The following is a 19,703-nucleotide window of genomic DNA, read 5'->3' on the forward strand; positions in this document are numbered from 1 at the left end:
TGGATATTTTTTGAATGAATTTTTCCAGGATCATTACTTAATTAGACCTACATAAGCCTATAAGCACGGCATTCCGGAACACGCTCTGTAAAGAACCACAATATATAATAAAACTTAAGGGCTCATTTTTGTATGGGATTGTTTATGGATGAACCCACTGTTATGCCATTATGTCGCAAACTGTGGAAATTTTTTTTTTTTTAATTTACTGAAAAGTCTTTAATGAAATGTCCTTTAAGGTGGTCTGGCGTGCATTATGGAACACGCTCTGCGAGGTAAGATATTTCTTAAATAGTGGGGAGTAAATTTTTTAATTGCATATTTAATATACTTTCTTGAGACCTGTAAACTTAAGACGCATATAGATAGTTTGATCGTTCTTTTTTTAACATTTTTGCATTTTTATTATTTGCAATTCACCTCCAAATAACAAAAAAAATTTTCCAAATTTTCATTGTTCCGCACTCGCCGCTAATTTGACGCACATTTTTTAATTTAAGTTAATGAAGTCTAATTTAAAATACTAAAAAAGTTAGATATACACCGCCGCAATAATTGGTTTTAATAATTATTTACTCCAAACTGTTGTTGTGAAACAAACTTTGTTTTGTAAACCAATACTAAAAACATAAGTTTAAACAATCAAGCAATGGTAAATTTTAAAATGCCTTAATGTCGATGAAATCTACTCAGTAGTGCATCCTTACATCATTTAAATAAATATTTTGTAGGCTATTGGCTTATGTTCATAGCTGATGTATCCGAACTCACGTCTGCAATGTGGAATGAGGCATCGTCCGCGGGCATGTCATCCTCATCGGTGTACAATCGGCGTAAGCGCTCCTTATAGCTTTTAAAGAAAAAACGCTATTTAATACAGAATCCATGAATTAATTAGGACATCTTACAGTTCGCTATCAGGATTATTGGCTTGATTGCGGCACTTATCTAATTTCTTCTCGATGGCCTTAACCTTATCCCGATCGGGCTGCTGATATTGCTTCACCATTATACGAATTTCTGTGAGAGAAAGGGGATGTAGAGCTTGGTGCGGTATTTCACAAGACAAACTTACTTCTTACGGCATCTATGAGTCCGGGTAGCTTCTCCCTGGCGGAAACAAAAAGAAGATCCGTCACATAGCTATCAAGATTCTCCTGTTCTCTGCTGGCAGCGTGGAGAACGGCAGCTAATGCAATTTGCGAGGGCGTATGCAAAAGACAGGCATCCGAGTAGAACGTGGAATCAATAAAACTATCAATATGTGGCCGCAGACGCTCTGGATGTTGCATATTGCTCCGAGTCTAAAACAAATCAAAATGTCAACGATTTGAAATATAAATGTAGATATATATCGCACTTTTATATCTATTAGAAACCCCTCGATGGGTCTGAACGGATTATGTATGGTGAGGTAGTAGTTGAGCTGTCCAATCAGCAGTAATTCATTGGATAACACTATGTCTGTGGCCTTGTTCCTGTCGCCCTTGATGTTGTTAACGAACTGGTTGATAGACACGTTGAATTCTTCCACTTTGCAGGCAACGAACACGCATGTGGCTCTGAAAAGATATTTTTAAAAGGATTTAAGAGGTATAAACCGCCTGTTCGCCTACAATACTTTTGCATGAGTATTCTTACAGGATCTCTTTGGGGTGATAGTCCATGGGGGTGTTGTTCAGATAGAACCGCTTAAAGTAGTGGAAGGCTGTTCCCACAACGCACTTGGGCATCGGCGGATCGAAGCGGCGGCAGAAGTCGAAGAGGTAGATCTCGTACTGCTTCAGCAACAGACGCTCCTCCGCCGGCGTGAGAAAGTGCTCATTAGGGTCGCGACCCTGCGCCTCGTCCTCGTGCGCCTCGATGTACTTGCTGTTCTGCTCCACACGGAAGTCCATAAGCTGACCCTCGTTGGCGAAGGTCCAGGACCTCTTTTGAGAGCTCACGGGATACATTTTGCACAGCTGCCGGCGAAGTCAAAACTCTGACACCCTGCATGGTGTTACCGATTGCAGGGTGAAAAAAAATACCAGAATACGGTTAAAAAAATATTAGGGTAATTCCTACACGTACATTAAACACTACATTGTTTTGTGGACTTCATTACAAACTAGAAATGCAAAATTAGCCATAGCTGAAAAAATATTAAAACTGTGGCCTTTTATTTTTACTCTTTTTTTAAATTTGAATAACTACAATCCTCTTGAATAATTTCGAGTATATACCACAATAAATGTTATTAATTTAAAATTATTTAAACTTCAAGAAATGAAGTATGCCCATTAAACTTACAAGAAATGGGTATACTAAACTATAAGCTATTGAAGCTAGATACAAATTTAATTCAAAAGTTAAAGAAAACTACGGATGTTTAATGTGACGTACATACATACATACGTACATACAACAAAGTAAAATTTATGGACCCAGTTTACAGTCTCCTTTTTTTCTTGGTCGAATTTCAGGACGCACGTGCTCCGAATTTTTCAACTTTGATGTACCTGCAGCATCAGGCGGCTCAGAATTGAATAAATATTGTTTGGCTTTTGTTTTTGGAGTGCTGGTCTGTACAATTGGGTCACTTAAATCTTTGGACGGCTACATAAGTAGGACTTTATGTTCTGATTAAATTACTCTTTTGTTTTCCGAACGACCGTAATTGCCTTAATCATTTTACATTTACATACTATTATGAAATTTGAATTATTTTAGGGTTATTTATCTTGAGTACCCTTTCATTTACCTTTGAGTACCCTTTGTATTCCCTTTCAGAGGATATATTGTTTTTAGCCTGAAGTGGAGATATTCGTGTTTGTTTAATTAAAAAAAATTATTGATTTGGTATACACCAGATTCTTGGCAGTATATACTTCATTTCTTTTTTAGTTTCAAAAACAAAATTAATACTATTTGAATATATATATAAGACTATAAGCAAAGGTTTCCTTAACAATGGTTAACCGTGTTCTGCGTGTGTGTTCTTTGTATTACTCAAGATTTTAAAAAGTAAAAATAGTCAAATAAATATTCGATTAATATGTTCACGTATTACTATTTTTACTTTTATTTTTGGCAGGGAATCCCTCGATTAGTTATGGTTCTTAAGTGGGCTTCTCGCAACATTGGAAGCCAGCTTAAATTCATTTTTAAGATCCAGAATGTTTTTTCAGCGTCCGCACCGCTAGAAAGCCTTAATTTTTTTATTTATTTGAGCTAACAAAAGCCATTAAATTGTTCAGTATCTCCCTCTCCGGAGGAGCTTTTGAGTGTAAGGCACATTGAGTACTTTGTATGCAGGAGCTGCCTCCTGTGGCAATAAAATTGCAATTAATTTTTATTGACAACTCTGAACTCTTGTTGTACCGTGTTGTTGGTGATCTTTCCGCGATTTCACAGCGGCAAGGTAAAGACTGTTTTTGTGTCGGGTTTAATGCCGCTAAACGGATCTTTCAGAGCATTTTAATTTGGCATCTTATAACAAATAAGCCATAAATTAAAAGACTAATATTAATTACCTTTATTTCCTTGACATTGGTGATACTCTTTAGTAAGCAATTTTAACAAATCTTTTTCCTTTTTGGTTTTTATCATTGTAGAATTGACAAAGTTTAACTAATCTATTAAATACAACATTATTGAATATTATAGAAATTATATGAGATTGTGTTATGTTATAAATTAGCTATTGTCAGTCTAATTATTGTTATTGTTTGATATGCTGCTCGTTTTTCGTCTTCACCAATTTCAGTATTATTTGTGATATTTTTTTTAATTCAGCCCTCAAGTGAGTAGGCTACGAGTATTACAGCTTAGCCGATACCAATAACTGACTCGACTTTGGGGCCAGTTCCCTCTTACAGAGCTAACTGGCTCAGTGAGAAGTTTATGCGCGTGTGCGACACACAGGCGAAAAGACACACAGACAGACGGACGATCGGGGATGGATTGCCGTCGGCGGGAATGACTGACTGCTTGACTGACTGACAGTCGATTGGCTCAGCTTATCGTCAGTTTCTGGTTGCGGATACAAAAGGAAGCTCGGCGCTGGGCGTACTTAAAATTCAATTGAATCTTGAATTATTGCATTGAATTTCATTGTTTGTAAATGCTCGCCCGCTGGGTTTGTATCGGATTGTAAACTGATTTCATTTTCTCCCTGTGCCATAGATTTATTTATTTTTCATTTTATTGAATGCTTCAAGTTCAGCCGTCGTAAATCTACTCAAATGTTATGATTATTATTGGAGCAGGTATTGTATTACATAAATTGGGTGGTCTCTGGTTTTTGGGCAATCTATGTAAGTCGCTGCAATGAATTTCGTTTACCTTATCTTTATCCCTTTATGCCAGAGACTTTCCATTGATCGGTAGATCTCTATCGGCGACACCAATAAAACTCATTGCGAAAGTATCTGAAACAAGCATCTACACCAGCGGGCACTTGTATCTCGGCGCCCCATTCCCCATCACCGTGCATAAATGCATTTTAAAAGCATATTGAGCACGCGAGTCGATGTTTCATGCTCACGATGTCCAGTCTCCCATTTTGGCCCCCTTCCCCTGGATCCCCTTGGAAATCGCTGGGGGTATTACTTCTGCTCAGCAGCTACTGTTTGCGCGGCTAATTGTGCGTGTGTCGTGCGATTATTCAGCTTTGTATCTCACTTTGTGCGCTGCTCTCGGGGGGCGTGTTCCCAAAGATACTCTCCCAAACACACCGATGTAGACGTATACCTATCGGATAGACGTGTGAATTGCCATTCGAGAGTTTCACAGCCAATCAAGAGTTATGCCTTCGTATATATGCACACCTCGGAGTGTGAGTGATGACCAGCGTAAGTGGAATGAAGTGTTTAAGGTGTATAAATCAGCAGAGATGTGATGGCCTTTTTGTTGTCCCGCTTAAAAAGGGTGGTATATAATCAATATGACATCAACCTTGACTGAACAACACAATTTTTAACTTATTTGTTGGTTCAAAAGACTATACTTAGAGTTCGCTTCCTTAGTCATTTGTTTTGCTTTGAGTTCGCAGCATATTTCATTGCTTTACCGAAAAAAACTGTGTTTCATTTGTAACTTACTCCTGCACAATAACTTGGTCAACTCACTCATTTATTGATATACTTACATGCACTCTTTTTTTCTCTCGGAAATCACTGCGCGTTCGTTTCGTAAGTCATTTGTTTTAGTCTCTGCAACCCGTTCCAGCCGGTGCTCTCCTCGTGCGCTGATATAAACTTGTGTCATGTGTCTTGGTCTGTCATAATTACATTTATATAGTCAACATCTAGGTAGCCTGACATTTGGAAATATGTCAGCCCGCACTATTTCGCAATGAATAACGCATTGACTAGCCAGGACTTTCTGTTCCGTCTTGATGGATATACACATAAGCCCAGATGGAGTGACAGTTGAATTGAAAATACATACAAGTACATCCATATATATGTTAAATGAAGAAATTTCTGCTGTAGATGGGAAGGAAATGTTCGCTCATGTGTCAATAGAATGAGGCTGATTGTGTCAAAATCCATTGGAAGCTTGAAGATCAAAAAAACACAGAAGACCAATTACTGAAGCTCAGAAACAATAACAAGGCTTACTTCTTTTCTACACATTTTTATTTGTTTCCTTATTTACATTTTAAAATTCTTAACTTTCTAAGAAAATAAATAGTTTAAAAATAATAAAACAAACAAAAAGTCAATACGAGAACAACACTCTAAATTATTAATCCCTATCTTAGTCTTACAGAATTCCTATACATAAGTTAAGAAAACAATAAAAATTTAAGCAAAATAAATTGGGCTAAGTATTGTTTTATACATTTATTAAGTTAATAAATGTTATTATTATAATGTTTTTTACTGTCATTGAGCTATAATTATGTAAATTAATATTGATATTTGTACATTATTTTTACTGGCACCAAAATGTTTAATGTCCTTCGGCATTTTAAAATATGAATAGTTTTTGAATCGATGGGTTTGCTCATATGTTTTTGTAGTTTATAATTTAAGTAGATAAGAATTTAAAACAATTTTTAAATAGTTTATTAATCTGAGATGAATATTTCTAACTTTCCAAAAGTAATCATACATATACTAGTAAACCGAATTAAAGTTACCGCAAATCATCCTGAAACCCATCTAATTTCAAGTTGATTGAATACTTTTTACATACCTAAGCCTATGGTTTTCGAAATTGTTTTGGCACTCGAATTCTCTGGCAATAACGAGATGATCTCAGCCTGTCAACGTTTGTGACCTCACCAGGGTGAGATCAAGAGGCGTGGACTTTCGGACGAAGTTTGGGGACTCCCCCAAACAGTGGGTGGCCGCAGCAGGCTCACTTAAACTGGGACTATTCGAGTTGTGGGCAATCGGACTGGCAGGATCCGGTCGAGATCTAAAGGACAGATCGATGGGCTCCTCGATATCCGGACTGCTGGTCGTCGGGAACAGCAGCTCAGCTTTAAACTGATCCTTGAATATGGGCAGCTGCGGAACTCCGGCGGCGAGCAGCACAGGTGGCAGGTGGCTAAATGGGGCAAAGGAGCTGTACAGGGGCTCCGAGTGACTGCGAAAGATTTCGAGCAGCTCCTGGTGGCGCTGCCGCTGCATATCCGCATCTGGCTCTGAGGTGGCAGGAAAGTTCGGATGCCGCAGATCCAGTTTGGGTAGGCTGGTGGCGTTGGTGGATGATGGCGTTGCGATTTGGCCACTAAAGACGCTGGTGGCACCATCTTCGTTGGGATCTCCCGCAGATGATGCTCCTGAATCGCTGGGAGTGTTGCTGAGCCGGGACTCGAACTTTAACTGTCGCTGGTGGTGATGATGGTGGTGGAGCTTGGCCGCTTGAAGAATTGACGGCGAGGCGCCGCCACCGATTCCCGTGCCCACCGCCGCACTTTCGATCCTGGGTGATGTCGCTGTGGCTGACTTAATGCAGGGATTGGTCTTGTCCTGATAGGTTTGCCGCGCCTGGTTACTGGCCTGCTGCAATCGCGCCAGTTGCTCCAGACTCGCACTGCTCACTCCGCCACCTGATCCGATTCCGGAGGAGCTCCCTCCTCCGAGGCCCGACGTCGTCTGCTGCTCCTGCAGCAGGCAGTGGATCTTGAACCAGTTGGACCGGCGACCGTAGCGGGAGCCACTCTTGGACATCCCAACCAGGAGGCACTTGCGCAGGCGGCACGCCTTGCAGGCCGTGCGGTTCTTCTTGTTAATCACGCAGTCTCCGTTGTGCTTACATCCTGCTATCGCCGCAATGTTGTTGTACGTACGACCGAAAAAGGACTGCGGAGGAAAAGGAATAGTGCATAGGTAATTTATTATCTTTAGAATTACAGGAAGTAATGTTGACTAGCTATTTCAAAAATGTTTAATTTTTATACCCGCTACTCGTTGAGTCGTTACCCTATACTTATATGTATCATCATGATCTCTATCCGAGTCGATCTGATCCTGTCTGTATGAACGTCAAGTTACCAGCAGATTTATTTATTTTATTTATTTATTTACGCCAATGGAAACTTATAACCTTGTCTGGCTACTTAAAAATATATATTAAACTTTTATCCTACATAAAAAATAATTTACAAGATATTTTTTAGACTTAAGCCTATTAGATCCCCAACTAAACGAATGCTTGCAGGAAGAGAGTTAAAAAGTCGCCAGACTGAGAATGGGTTCATTTCGCGAATAAATGGTCCTGACAGTGGCTTTATTCAATATAATATTAGCAAACAGCATCTCAGCTATCGAACGCCGATTCTCCAATGAGCGGGTATGGACGAGTCAACACTGGCTGCGATATGATGGACGGGGATCAGAGAATCGCAGGGACTGAAGTGAAAATGTCATACTTTTTTCTCAAGCCATTATAGTCTATTGGCATGCACAGTGGGAGTTGGGCTCCAGATAATGGAAGCATTATACACCCTACGTCCACGGACAAAGGCAGAGTACACAGATAGACACAGATTTTTAAAAATGCAAAATCGATATGCAAAAATATATGTTTGTTACTCCTACTCCTACGTCCACAAATTTTTTTTGGTTATTGGTTTTTAATATATTATTTTTATTGATAGGCTAAAACATGATGGCCAGAAAAGAGAGTTTTGAAAAAGGTGTTTACTATTTTACTAGCCAATTTCTTTCTTGTTTTTTTTACTAGATCAGTAACGGGTATCCAATAGTCGTGAAATTTGACTATACCTCACTATCCAACTACTACCACTAAACAACTACCACAATTGGTTCATCATTACTCCATTTGTTTTTATTATTTGCACCTGCCAATGTAGTGCTCCACCCATTGAACTTGGTTCAATTACAGTATATGCGTCAATAATTCGGTCAACTACTTGTGAAGATAAGATAAAGAAAATGTTCTTCGTGATCCATTTAACGTATAACAGCTGACTGCCTTTGTTTTGGAGCCATGCCAACTCACGTTGGAGATGGAAAACTTGCCCCCAGTTGGTTTTGAAGTTCAATTTTGAGTGGTGTTTGATGGGTGTCTTGGACTTTTGTTTCCAAATGTGCTGACTCATCTAATATGCATGTAATTTTTATTTGATTGACTGCAGTTCACAATTGTGTTCGCCTTGGGGCTTACCCAGCTCTATATATGAGTCTCCTGCGGACTGCTCTGAATTTTGCACTTTTTCCCATGCTACTTGAAGGTAAGCCGTGTATTGTGCGCACACGTATCTACTTATAGTCAATTAAAAATCGATTAATTTGCCGAATTGAATTTTAATTACAGTAATAATGTTTTCGATTATGCTTTGTGTAAAAGTAAAGCCCAAGATCAAGATCATTTTTTGCACATTTTGTCTACGAAATGTGCGAAATCGCATCTCTACAGTTTCTCACAATTGTCACAAATGAATTACATAAAATATCGATTTGGGTCGCCATTCCCACATAGTAATGAACTCACCTTGCAGCCTTCACATGTAAATGCCCCAAAATGAAAACCAGCCGCCGGCTCGCCGCACACTTTGCACAGCTGGTTCATCTGCAACAAAAAAAGGAGAAATAAAGAGTGCACTTGGATTATATTAAATGGGTATCAAATTAAAATATGTTTATATATTATAACATTTAACATCTGGAAGAAATGAATTTTAAGTACTTTTAATTATTACTGGATTTACTTGACTTGTCCTTACTCTATATGTTGTCACTTGCTTCTTTAATTTATACAATTTCACTATTTATTTTCAGCCTTGATGCTTTCTCTAATAGTCTTAGGTAGTGCATTTATACGGATGTCAAACCTTTTGAAGTATTTATAAACAAGATAGGGTTATGATCAAATGAAATCCAAAACTTTATTTAAAAACAAGAGAGAACGCTATAATCGAGTTCCCCGACTATCGGATACCCGTTACTCAGCTAGTGAAAGTGGCGTGGCAAAAAGATTTTTGGCAAATCGAGAAAAATTTCCAGGACTAACAAAAACGTGAAAAAAATATCAACACATTTTTCAAAAGTGTGCATGGCAGTTTTGGGTTTTTTTTTAGGGTGGGCGTGGCAAAAGTTCTTTGCACATCGATAGAAATTTACAATACTAATAAAAAATGAAAAAATATCAAAAAAATTTTCTAATGTGTGGGCGTTAGATTGGCGTGGCAAAATGGCCTCTATGTTTCTGGAGTCCGCATGCTTAGTCCTAATCTTTTACCTTTTACAGTTCCTGAGATCTGAACGATCATATGGACGGACATGGCCAGATTGACTCTTTTTTCTGCCTGTTACATGCTGTTCAAAAAATCTAGTGTACCATTTCTCTCTACGACTAATGGGTATAAAAAACCTATGTATACCGAATAAGAACCATAAACATTCCAAAGCAACGAAACTATGATTTAGTAGTCCTAATCGGTTTCAATATGACTTATAAAATTATGACTTAATAATCTTTATATTTCACGTCTATTAAAGTTTAACTTTCGCACAAGATAATGCACATAAGGGAAAGTATAGTTCATGTATTGAATATATAGTTCAATATAAAGCAAATATAAATAGGTTCTTTAAAACGTTACAAATTTGTGGATATGCAGTTAGTAAAGAATAAAAACCATTTGTGTTTCGCTACAAAATCCCTGAAATTGTTGGGCAATTGAAGTGAATATCACATAAATAATTTGAGCAAAATCTGGCTTCTTCTATCCATCCAAAGTGTTTTTATGCGACTAATTGAAAAGTCCAGTTCTGGCGACCCCTTCACGATTGTCCTTTTTATTGATGGTGCCTATTTTCACAGGCTTTTTCGCTGGATTGTGTTCTTGCTGGCGGACCAACCATTGGCCATCGGGCTAGCTCAGCTCAGCTGTGATCGAGACGAGGCCATGGCCATAGGAACAACCACGAAACCACGCCAAGAAGCACCAGAGGAGGAATGGGAACTCCAGAGGCAAGCAGCAGCATGCATAACCGATGACCCACTGCGTTTCTCTTTATTTTATTCTTTTTTCGCAATTTTGCTTTTTTATTTCGCTACAGGTCGTGGATAGAAATTGAGGTATGCAGCGACCGGTTTGGGCTTGCACCATCAAAGTTTCGGTCGCGGCAATGTCTGAAGACCCTGCACCTCGTCTTCCCTCCTCGTCCATCCGAGAACCCCTCTCCCTTTTCCCGGCAAGACATTTTCACACATCTAATGCAATGTACTACAGTGACTTGTTTTGCCAGCCCATAAAGCCTAAGGTCAAGCGAGAAAAGATACGGCGAAGAGCAAATAAAATATCTGCGAAAATCTTGCGTCAACTATTTAATGAGCATGAAGAATCCGAGGGAGGGATCAATTTTGTCATGGATATACAATATAAATTCTTAGACACATTTGTGTGCAAATAATGTATTCCATGGAGACCTTAGCTGCCACTTTTGTGGAAATACGGGCCTAAATAGACAGACTCCTTCATTTTTAATTTTTAAAGTTATTTTAATTACATGCGTTTTCATGCGAAGGACAGAAACTTGAAAAGCTCGTTGTTACATTGAACAGAACCTATTTGGCTTCAGTTCAATCAATCTCGGAAGTTAGTTTTTTTTTAACTTATAAATTATTGGTGTTTTCCTTTACACATCTTCTCGGTGGATAGCTTATGGCGTTAAATCTTTAAACCACTAAAAGTGGCAATAAGCTAGATACGTTTAGTATGTGTAATATATATGGTTTGAGTATCAATAGGAGCTTAAAATATATTTATGTTGCGAAGTCCAACCAAAAAAAAAATTAATATTTAAAGATGAAACGAATAAATTACGTACAAAATAAGTAACTTATATATTGATAAGTGCAAAGCTAAGAATAAATGTTTGTTAAATGTTATAATTCTGTTTAGTATTGTCAATATTTGCAGTACTGTTATTATGAGTGTAATTTTTAAAGTTAATATTAAAAGTATTGTGGCTAACCTATCACTATCTTCCCCCATCACCCCATTGAGAAGAGAACTGCCCCTGAACGTCCTGACTCCCTTCAATGCCAGCCAGCATAAGTGCTCCTCAGAGGTTTCCCAGTCTGGACATTTTCCGGACCAGGGATGCGAGTGGCAGGGAGCTGCTCCGCGAAATGCGCCCAGCAGGTGGTGCTGCCACAATGGGGCGCTGCTTCTGTGATAGTGGTTGGCCCCGTCCGAACCCCGCCGGCTTTCAGATCCCAAGCTGGCCTGCCAATGCTCGGCACTTTGCATATAAACGCTCGCTAATGGACACCAAAGGTGACAGCAGAGCGCTGCTAAATTGGCAAACATTAAATTTGCACCTTCACAGCGAGCGAGCCATCGAACGCGAAACCGTGACAATTTTCGGCACAGCGGTGCACTTTTTAAGAAAGCAGGAAAATCATCGAGGAGATCTTCCATCGCCGACAAAAGTCTCGTGGTACCAACGACTTAGAACCGCAGTTAATGCAGCTGGGGAGCTGGAGTGTTAAGCTAGACTGCACTTAGCCAGAAAAAATATCACAGAAATGGGGGAGAATTGGGGAAATAGATTCATAAACAACGCGTTTGCCGAGAATTGGCTATAATTACATAAGATGGGTAAATTTGACCTCCGACTTTGCGAACATCCCATATTACTGCTGTACTATTTTCATAAATAAAGTTTTAAAAAAGATGTTGCTTACGGTAAAGTGTGCCTTCTGCCGCGCACTCATAGAACTAAATATTTATTCGTTTAATTTGCATAGAGGTGCTTTAAATTACCATTTATCTTGCTGTACCGATTAACGTAGATTAAGAACAAAACAGTCAAAGATCATTTCGATCCTTATTCAGAAACCCGATTGAAATCCAATTGAGCGGCACGCTTAAGCTATAAACTTGCAGATCTATCTATCTCTATCCGCTGGCGGCATCTCAATCCTTTAGCTTTATCACGACGACGACCAAGGCCACTAATCCACGTAACCGGCCGCATATTTGAGAGGCTTGTTCTTGGAGCATCTTTAGGACCCCTTTAATTCACTGAATAGAAGTAGCAGAAGTCATGGAGGAGGACATAATTCCCATGCCTGGAGCTAATTAAAAGTCCTCAAGCCGAGCCCAAACATAAGGTGAATGTAATCCTTAGGTCCGATGGCCAGTTTGGTTTGTGGGAAAACAATGAGTAGACCAGAGTTGTGCAAGCTCGAAATATTTGACTCTGCAGGTTCCTTTCAAATTTTAAAATGGAATCCCCATTGTTCATTTCTCGCAATATAGGAACGATCTTGGCTGTCAATTTTATCGATTAAGTCAAGATTAATGTTACACATTAAGCAGAAACAGACAATTAATTAGAAACCTAAACTGCTAAAGAAACTACATTTTGATCGCAAGCCAAATGGATGATTGTTCGGATCTAATCTCTGGAAATCTGTAGATGAACTTGATGGGGACAAGTACAGAGCGGCTTAGACAATAAGAACCAGATCAGTTGGTAGCTGCCACATTCTCAACAAGCTCATCAACTCTCTGTTGACAGAGCTGAAATAAATGGGAAGAACGTTGGATTTCTCTCAATAAGAATAATAAACAAGGTTAAAAAAAATGTGTCCTTAAAAGCAAACAAAATGATGGACAATGCCAAATCAGATAAAGGCAACACAGGGAGAAAAGGTGTTCAAACAAGCAAACCACGATTGTCTCAAATATTTTGAAGCCGCTACAAAATAGAACAAGAATCAAGAACACAGCCCACTGAACCCCGGAGCATTGACACAATCTGCAATCCAAATCCAAACCCTTCCTCAACCCGAATCCCTTCTATCTGGCGTACAATCGCCGGTAATATGCTTTATTATTAGCCTTGCCAGTCGCTGGAGACGGACATTCGCAGTATGCAAATCCACTCAGCAGTCACACGCTCTAGTTTGAATTGTCTGCTTCCGCAATCCTCGATCTGCGATCTGCAATCCTCCTTGCTCCATTCACCATCCTCGATCCTTCATCCTCCACGATCGAGGATCCACGATCCAGTCGCTTCAGGCTGCCCCTGGCCCTTTTCTGCTTGATTGCCGACAGCAGTTGGACAATTAAAAGTTTGAATATCTCCCATCTTTGTCCATTCTCTGCCCCTATTGTAGTAATTTCTTGACACTTATCGCACAAAAGGCAATAATATTATTAATGAGCATGTCAATGAGCTTCTTTTGTCTTCGCCATTACACTTTTTCTGGTTCCCCTTGGCCGTCCTTAGTGGTGGCTATGAACTCATGGGAGTTAAGCTTGGTCCTTGATAACTAAGCAAATTCGACAACTTTCTTTGCAACAGATTTGTCTTTGTATTGTTGTTTTGAGAAAGAGTTTGTACTAACAAGCGCAACTATTAATAAATATATTCATTTATGAATTTGTTATATTCAAACACAACCATCCGAAAACATTATCTGACCTAATGTCCAAATTTATGAAAATTATGCAAAGTGGTATTTATAAAGTTATTTATTAAATATTTATTCAACATATATTTATGAATTGTTATAGCGATTAGCGTTTGATTTATGTGTGCAGAATTTCAGCTTGTTATTGCCTCATTAATTCAATGAATAAATGTTTTATTTATTCACTTAATATGTTTTGTTTTTGTCAACCAGGAGAGTTAGAGCGATCTTACCTTTTCCAGATTGTATATTTCCAGAACAGCATAAATTCGATGAGCAAATCACTACTTTTATTTGGTTTCCCTTTTAGATGTTATTTTTCTAGTTTTTCTCAACATCAACACTGGGGTATATTTAAACGAAAATCAACTGATTATACCAAACACACTCTTCACATGACACTTTAAATCCGAATTATCGCTGATGATATAGCGACGGCTTTCGAAGGAAACTTCAGTAATCACGTGGCGCACATAGTGCCGAAGAACTTCGCGATCGGTCGGATATTATGCGCTTGCGATTCCGATTGCGAGAGCGAGAGAGCAGCGAAAGCCTGACTGACGGTGCTTGGCAGCGTAGCGTCCATCCGAGACTAAAACGTCGCCGTCGTTCTGAGCGCCAAACAGACTCGGACTGCCAGCGCGGCCCTGGCCTCAAAGATCATCTTACCCCAGCAGAAGCAGCAGCAGCATCTGCAGCAGCGGCAGCACGAACAGCAGCAGAAGCAGCACTAACAGCAGCGGCAACAAGACAACAAGACAACAAAGCGCACGCGTCTCAAGATTGTGTGTGTGCGTTTGCAACAGTGGCAGGACACGGCGAAACTTAACTGTTAATCGGCCGCCGCCGTTGTGGGAAATCCTGTTTGGCAAACAGCTGCTGCGACGAATGCTGCGCATGCTCCGCTCTGCCGGTTTTACAGCAATGTTAAGGCAGCAAGATCTGCACTGTTGACTGAACTGTTAACCGAGCACATTGTATGATATTTTTCAGACAAGCTTGTTTCTGTCTCTGAGAAATTTAATTACAAGGTAGCTCAGGTTAATCTATTTGTATTCTTAAAGATATTATTGAGCTTACTTCTTTATTGTTACCGTAAGAAAATAAAGATGTTTGTTTATACATACTTTGGATTGTTCTAGAATCCACAACTATATTAAATTTTTACATATACTTGAATACTTTTATAGTTGCATAAACGAGTTGCTTATAATTTATTGATTTTAAAATATAATATTTGGTACCTAAATTAGGGATGATCTAGGCAAATTTTATGCTAATAATAAGAATATTTATGATTTCAGCCTTTATGACATCGCTAACAGCTAACATTTTCCATTATCCATTTCTCCAAGTGCACCATTGTACAGACTTTGCTTCGAACATGTTTGCTGTACATTTGCAGTTCGGCTCGAGACTCCGCTCTCCGGAAATGTTAAAGCGTCGCTTCTTCTGAGAGCTGCTCTGTGGTTGGCTGTTGGCACTGGCACGATCTCAAAACGTTTCGTTCGTTTCCATTGAATATTGTGTCGATGCGGTTGGCTGTTGGCTGTTGAGTTTTTACCCCCAGTTGACTTTACACACGGTACTGTTATCATTTGAGTGTATTGAACACGAGAGTGTTGGCTCTGGTTTGCTTGGTTGTGCATGTGCATCCATTTGAACTCGTATTGGACGACTAATGTGGCAAGGAGGTGGGCACTTAATGCCCGGCGATCAGTGTAAATAAACATTGGGAGATACCAAGAAAACATCAGAGCTTATTTGTTGCTTGGCCCGCAAAATGGAGAAAACAAGTTTGTCGCCTAAATTGTATGTGAGTCTTTGTCGAATAGATTACGATTGGAAAAAACAACATGGGAAACATACAAAATATCCTGGGGCATTGTATAAATATTTTAGGTAGCATACAACACTCGTCACTCGAACTATATTATTCCTGTGAGCTGTAAATAGGGTAATTCTATCATGAAATTGCTTTTAACATAGCCCCGAGCATACTGCTTTGTAAATAGCCTACCCATTTAACACCATTCGACACGATACTTAGAAAATCAATGCCAAAACCTCACTCCTTAAATTGGATTTCCACCAGCAGGAAATTGCCAGTGGAACAATCAACGCGTTTTCATATGTCTAATTGAATTCTCCTGTCATGAGCATGATCAGATGGCCTTCGTGCGCCGAGATGCCCACTCAAGGGATCCCCGGGCATTTGACCAGTCTTTGTCCGTGCCTCCATCTCAGCTCATCTCAGCTCAGACTCAGACTCAGACTCAGGCTCTCGGCTTCTGTCACTTGTTGATGATGATGATTTCATTTTAATAACACCACTGGACGGAGGAAGACTGCCACGGCGGAGATCGTTTAATACTCTGCATTCGCCGCGGCCGTGTCAACACCACTTGACGGAGTAACAAGGAAGCGCAACACTCTAAAACGACGTGTAATTTATCACAGCCAAAAGCATTTAGCCATGAACTGGAACGGAGACTCATGAATCCGACTGCAACTGCAACAAAATCTGGCTAGTTTCTTGGAGTAGTTTCCTCTGGCTCTGCCTGTCAGCATAGTTGTCGTCATAATCTGCCAACTGGCGATGCAGCTCCTGAAGCTGCTGCGCTGCAATTTGGTCGTCATATTAAAATTTCTTCTGCTCGTGGGCAAATCTGAAATCTTCCCTCCGCTCTCTCCAAATTTTTAATTAAGTTTGGGCCTTGGCAACGGGCTCATGCGTATCTGGCCTGCTCTCGTGTTCATCTCCCGGTGATGAGTTGGTGCATTAGCTTTGATGGTTGCTCATATTTATTAGAGCGCAATCTGCCTCAAATTTTTGCCACTGGAAGCGATACAGAGAGCGTGTAACGATAATCTAATTATCAAAAGAGGTAGTTGACTTACTTTCAAGCCGGTCATTAATTGTATTTAATACATAGTGTAAACGTAATTTAAATTGTTTTAAAACACATGCAAAAGACACATATTTAATACATAGTATAAACGTAATTTAAATTGTATTAAAACACATGCAAAAGACACATTCACATTTAAAAACAGAGAAAACGCGGAGTTCACCGACTATCTGATACCCCTTACTCAGCTAGTGGAAGTGCGAAGGAGAAATTTTAACAGACAGTCTTTGTTATATTGTGGGCGTTAGAGTAGGCGTGGCAAAAAGTTTTTTGGCTAATCGTTAGAAATATACAATACTAACAAAATAAATAAAAAAATAACAAAACATTTTTCTTGTGCTGCGTCTATGTCTCTGGAGTACCAACTTTTTAACTTTTATAGTTCCTGAGATCTCAACGTTCATACGGACGGACAGACAGACGGACATGGCCAGATCGACTTGGGTATTGATCCTGAATAAGAATATATATATTTTTTATAAGGTCGGAAACGCTTTCTTTTTTTAACAAAGAAATATTTTATATTAACAAAATGTTGAGTATATCGTTAATGCTAATGATGTATTAATTCAAAAAGTAACTTTGTTATAAAGCAAGATTATATTGTTATTTGTTAAGCCTTAAACAAATTTGATTTCAATGCATTAATTAACTATATTTCAAAGTTTGCTAAAGTATCAACCAAGTAAACTGACTTTTTTTCTAATACGACGTCCTCAAACTTTTTAAAGAAAACTTCAGTCAATCGGAGATTGCCAAACACTTAAACAGGTCTGTTTTGTGCGCTGGCATGGCCAAATACAAATTGGCCATGGCCAAAAAAGAAGACGAATCTGCGAAAGAAATCACTGCGAGGCACAAACAAAATAGGCGACAAATCTTCCGAAGCTGACTTGAAGCCGGAATACCAGAGAGTTAAAGACATTTGGCGACATGCGATCGATTGCCAAATCGATCCAGATACAGATACTTTAAATCACAATTTCAATTGAACGGACGCAGGCCAAACCGAGCCAAAAAAATCTGAAAAATCGATCTGCGCACATGTCAAAGGCGGTAGCGATCTCTGCAACAACAACGCGTTTAGACGCAACAACATCGCCAACAACAACATTCGCTACAACTGGAAGGCAGCATTTTATTTCTATTTCAATTGATTGTCGTACAATCGCCATGAATAATTCAATTTTTAGAATTGCATTGCATTGCATGAAGTCAGATAGAGATAGCTGCTGGATAGGCAACAGAGAGGGAGTGAGGAATACGTAGCATGGACATATTTTTGCTGCTGTGTCTTGCTATAGCTGTAAGTTATAGACATGTAACCCCTTCTCCTTTTTCCTCCTGATCCCCCAGCCGCTGACAATACTATTGTCGATGTAAGGATACATGGCAGAGGGCTCATCTATAGAATCCCCAAAAAGCGTTATTACCAAGAGTTAGATGCCATTTGCATTTGCATTTACTGTGTAGTACTTGAAGTTTTAAGTTAAGTTATTTTCTTCATATATTTCATTAAAACGCTTTATAAGTCAACCTATCCGATATTTCTATAAGCTATAGCTTGATATACCAGCAATCGTTCATATTCCATGCTTCTCAATGAAATGGATAATGGCAGATGCTTAGATTTTTGGGCAATTTTTTGTGTAGTAGGGAGGGGTACATAAATGAAATGCATCAAAACATCATCTTGAATCATTAGCAATGTCAGACACATTAAGCATCCCCTGCAAAATAGGACTCCTTCATCTGCCATGGAACTCCAGCCAAGCATCGGTGATTAATGTGTTTATTATGCAACAATTATGTACATAAACACCGAGCATTGAATGCGTATACGAATTGGAATGAGTTTGAGTGTCCCGCATGAATTCGGCTCTTGAGCCTTTCAAGATCACGGATCATATCAAATTAATGAACTCGCTCCCGGCCCTTGACTTTGACACTTCATAAAGGTGTCGACGCGAGGGAAGAGCAGTTGGCATCCTGACAAGGACAACAGCCGGGCTATTTGCCTCACTTTATGCGAGGACAGGCTTCGTCTCCCAAGACATTCCCAGCCCGAATAAATCACACAGCGATGAATTTGCATAACTCCCGGTGCAGATCAGTCGAGTAATTTGTTCTGCTTAAGGGAAACTAGTTTGCGTCCTGTCATGGGATACACTTAAAGTCCTTTTTTTGGCCACAGTTTTTCGGCGACCAAGGCTTGCTAAAGCGAAAGGCTCCCAAGTGTAGCTGTATCTGAATCTCTATCTGTCGGATGCGGACCTCGATCTAGATTTCCTTTCATCCATCTGCCGGCTGCATTCCATCGCTCATCTGCTTCGTACTCCATTTGGAGCCGCTCCTTTTTGGGGCACATATTTGGCCTCTGATGTCATTTCCCTCTTCTCAGCCAGCGACTCGCATAAATTCGCAGCCTAATTTGTTAAGAGCGCGTGCTTTAGTTTTCGCCCGAGTCGGCGGCTTCCCTCAAAAAGATACTAATAATAATTGTGCGATCTGCCTTGGCTCACTTTTGCTCCTCTTTGCGGCTAACAAGGGAATCTTTCGGCCAATACGAGTTGGAGATACTCTTAATTTATTTGTTCACCTCTTTAATAGTATGCAGATCATAAATATAAATAATAAATTGCTTTACTCTGAAGCTTACGTTGAAACGTTTTAAAACTAAAAAGGAGTCCATTTGAAGAGTCCATGTTATCGAAGACGCCCTTTCAAAGTTTCTAATAAACCCAGATCCCTTTTGGCAGGGCAACAACAGAGTTTTTGCATCTTGCCCGCTCGGGCCTAAGCTAAAGTGACAAATTGGAGCGTTTTTTCGGTGCCTCATGGTTGATGTTAAAGCCTGGATCTGATCTGGGTGCAGGGGTTTGAGGCTTGGGATTT

The 19,703-nt window shown here is 39.5% G+C and overlaps 2 protein-coding genes across 2 annotated transcripts; both read right to left on the reverse strand.

Annotated features, from left to right (window-relative positions):
- Window positions 1-555: 555 nt before the first annotated feature.
- LOC6534577 (cyclin-H) lies at window positions 556-1,996 on the reverse strand. Its single transcript, XM_002095217.4, has 5 exons — window positions 1,642-1,996; window positions 1,361-1,562; window positions 1,076-1,304; window positions 909-1,020; window positions 556-850 (listed from the first exon to the last, which is right to left on the reverse strand). Exons 1-5 carry the CDS (start codon window positions 1,953-1,955, stop codon window positions 733-735), a joined length of 975 nt encoding a protein of 324 aa, XP_002095253.1. The 5' UTR covers window positions 1,956-1,996; the 3' UTR covers window positions 556-732.
- A 3,891-nt stretch (window positions 1,997-5,887) lies between these two features.
- On the reverse strand, window positions 5,888-14,925 carry LOC6534578 (protein embryonic gonad). Its single transcript, XM_002095218.3, has 3 exons — window positions 14,130-14,925; window positions 8,956-9,033; window positions 5,888-7,301 (listed from the first exon to the last, which is right to left on the reverse strand). The coding sequence occupies exons 2-3, from the start codon at window positions 9,031-9,033 to the stop codon at window positions 6,249-6,251; spliced, it is 1,131 nt and encodes a 376-aa protein (XP_002095254.2). The 5' UTR covers window positions 14,130-14,925; the 3' UTR covers window positions 5,888-6,248.
- Window positions 14,926-19,703: the final 4,778 nt, after the last annotated feature.

This window comes from Drosophila yakuba, chromosome 3L, assembly GCF_016746365.2.
Source record: "Drosophila yakuba strain Tai18E2 chromosome 3L, Prin_Dyak_Tai18E2_2.1, whole genome shotgun sequence".
Classification (NCBI taxonomy): domain Eukaryota; kingdom Metazoa; phylum Arthropoda; class Insecta; order Diptera; family Drosophilidae; genus Drosophila; species Drosophila yakuba.

Coding starts and splice junctions, on each gene's coding strand:
- LOC6534577 (XM_002095217.4), bottom strand. CDS start 1,955: ATGTATCCCGTGAGCTCTCAAAAGAGGTCCTGGACCTTCGCCAACGAG. Junction 1,021..1,075: donor ACTCATAGATGCCGTAAGAA/GTAAGTTTGTCT, acceptor TTTCTCTCACAG/AAATTCGTATAATGGTGAAG. Junction 851..908: donor AATAATCCTGATAGCGAACT/GTAAGATGTCCT, acceptor TTTCTTTAAAAG/CTATAAGGAGCGCTTACGCC.
- LOC6534578 (XM_002095218.3), bottom strand. CDS start 9,033: ATGAACCAGCTGTGCAAAGTGTGCGGCGAGCCGGCGGCTGGTTTTCAT. Junction 7,302..8,955: donor TTACATGTGAAGGCTGCAAG/GTGAGTTCATTA, acceptor TTTCCTCCGCAG/TCCTTTTTCGGTCGTACGTA.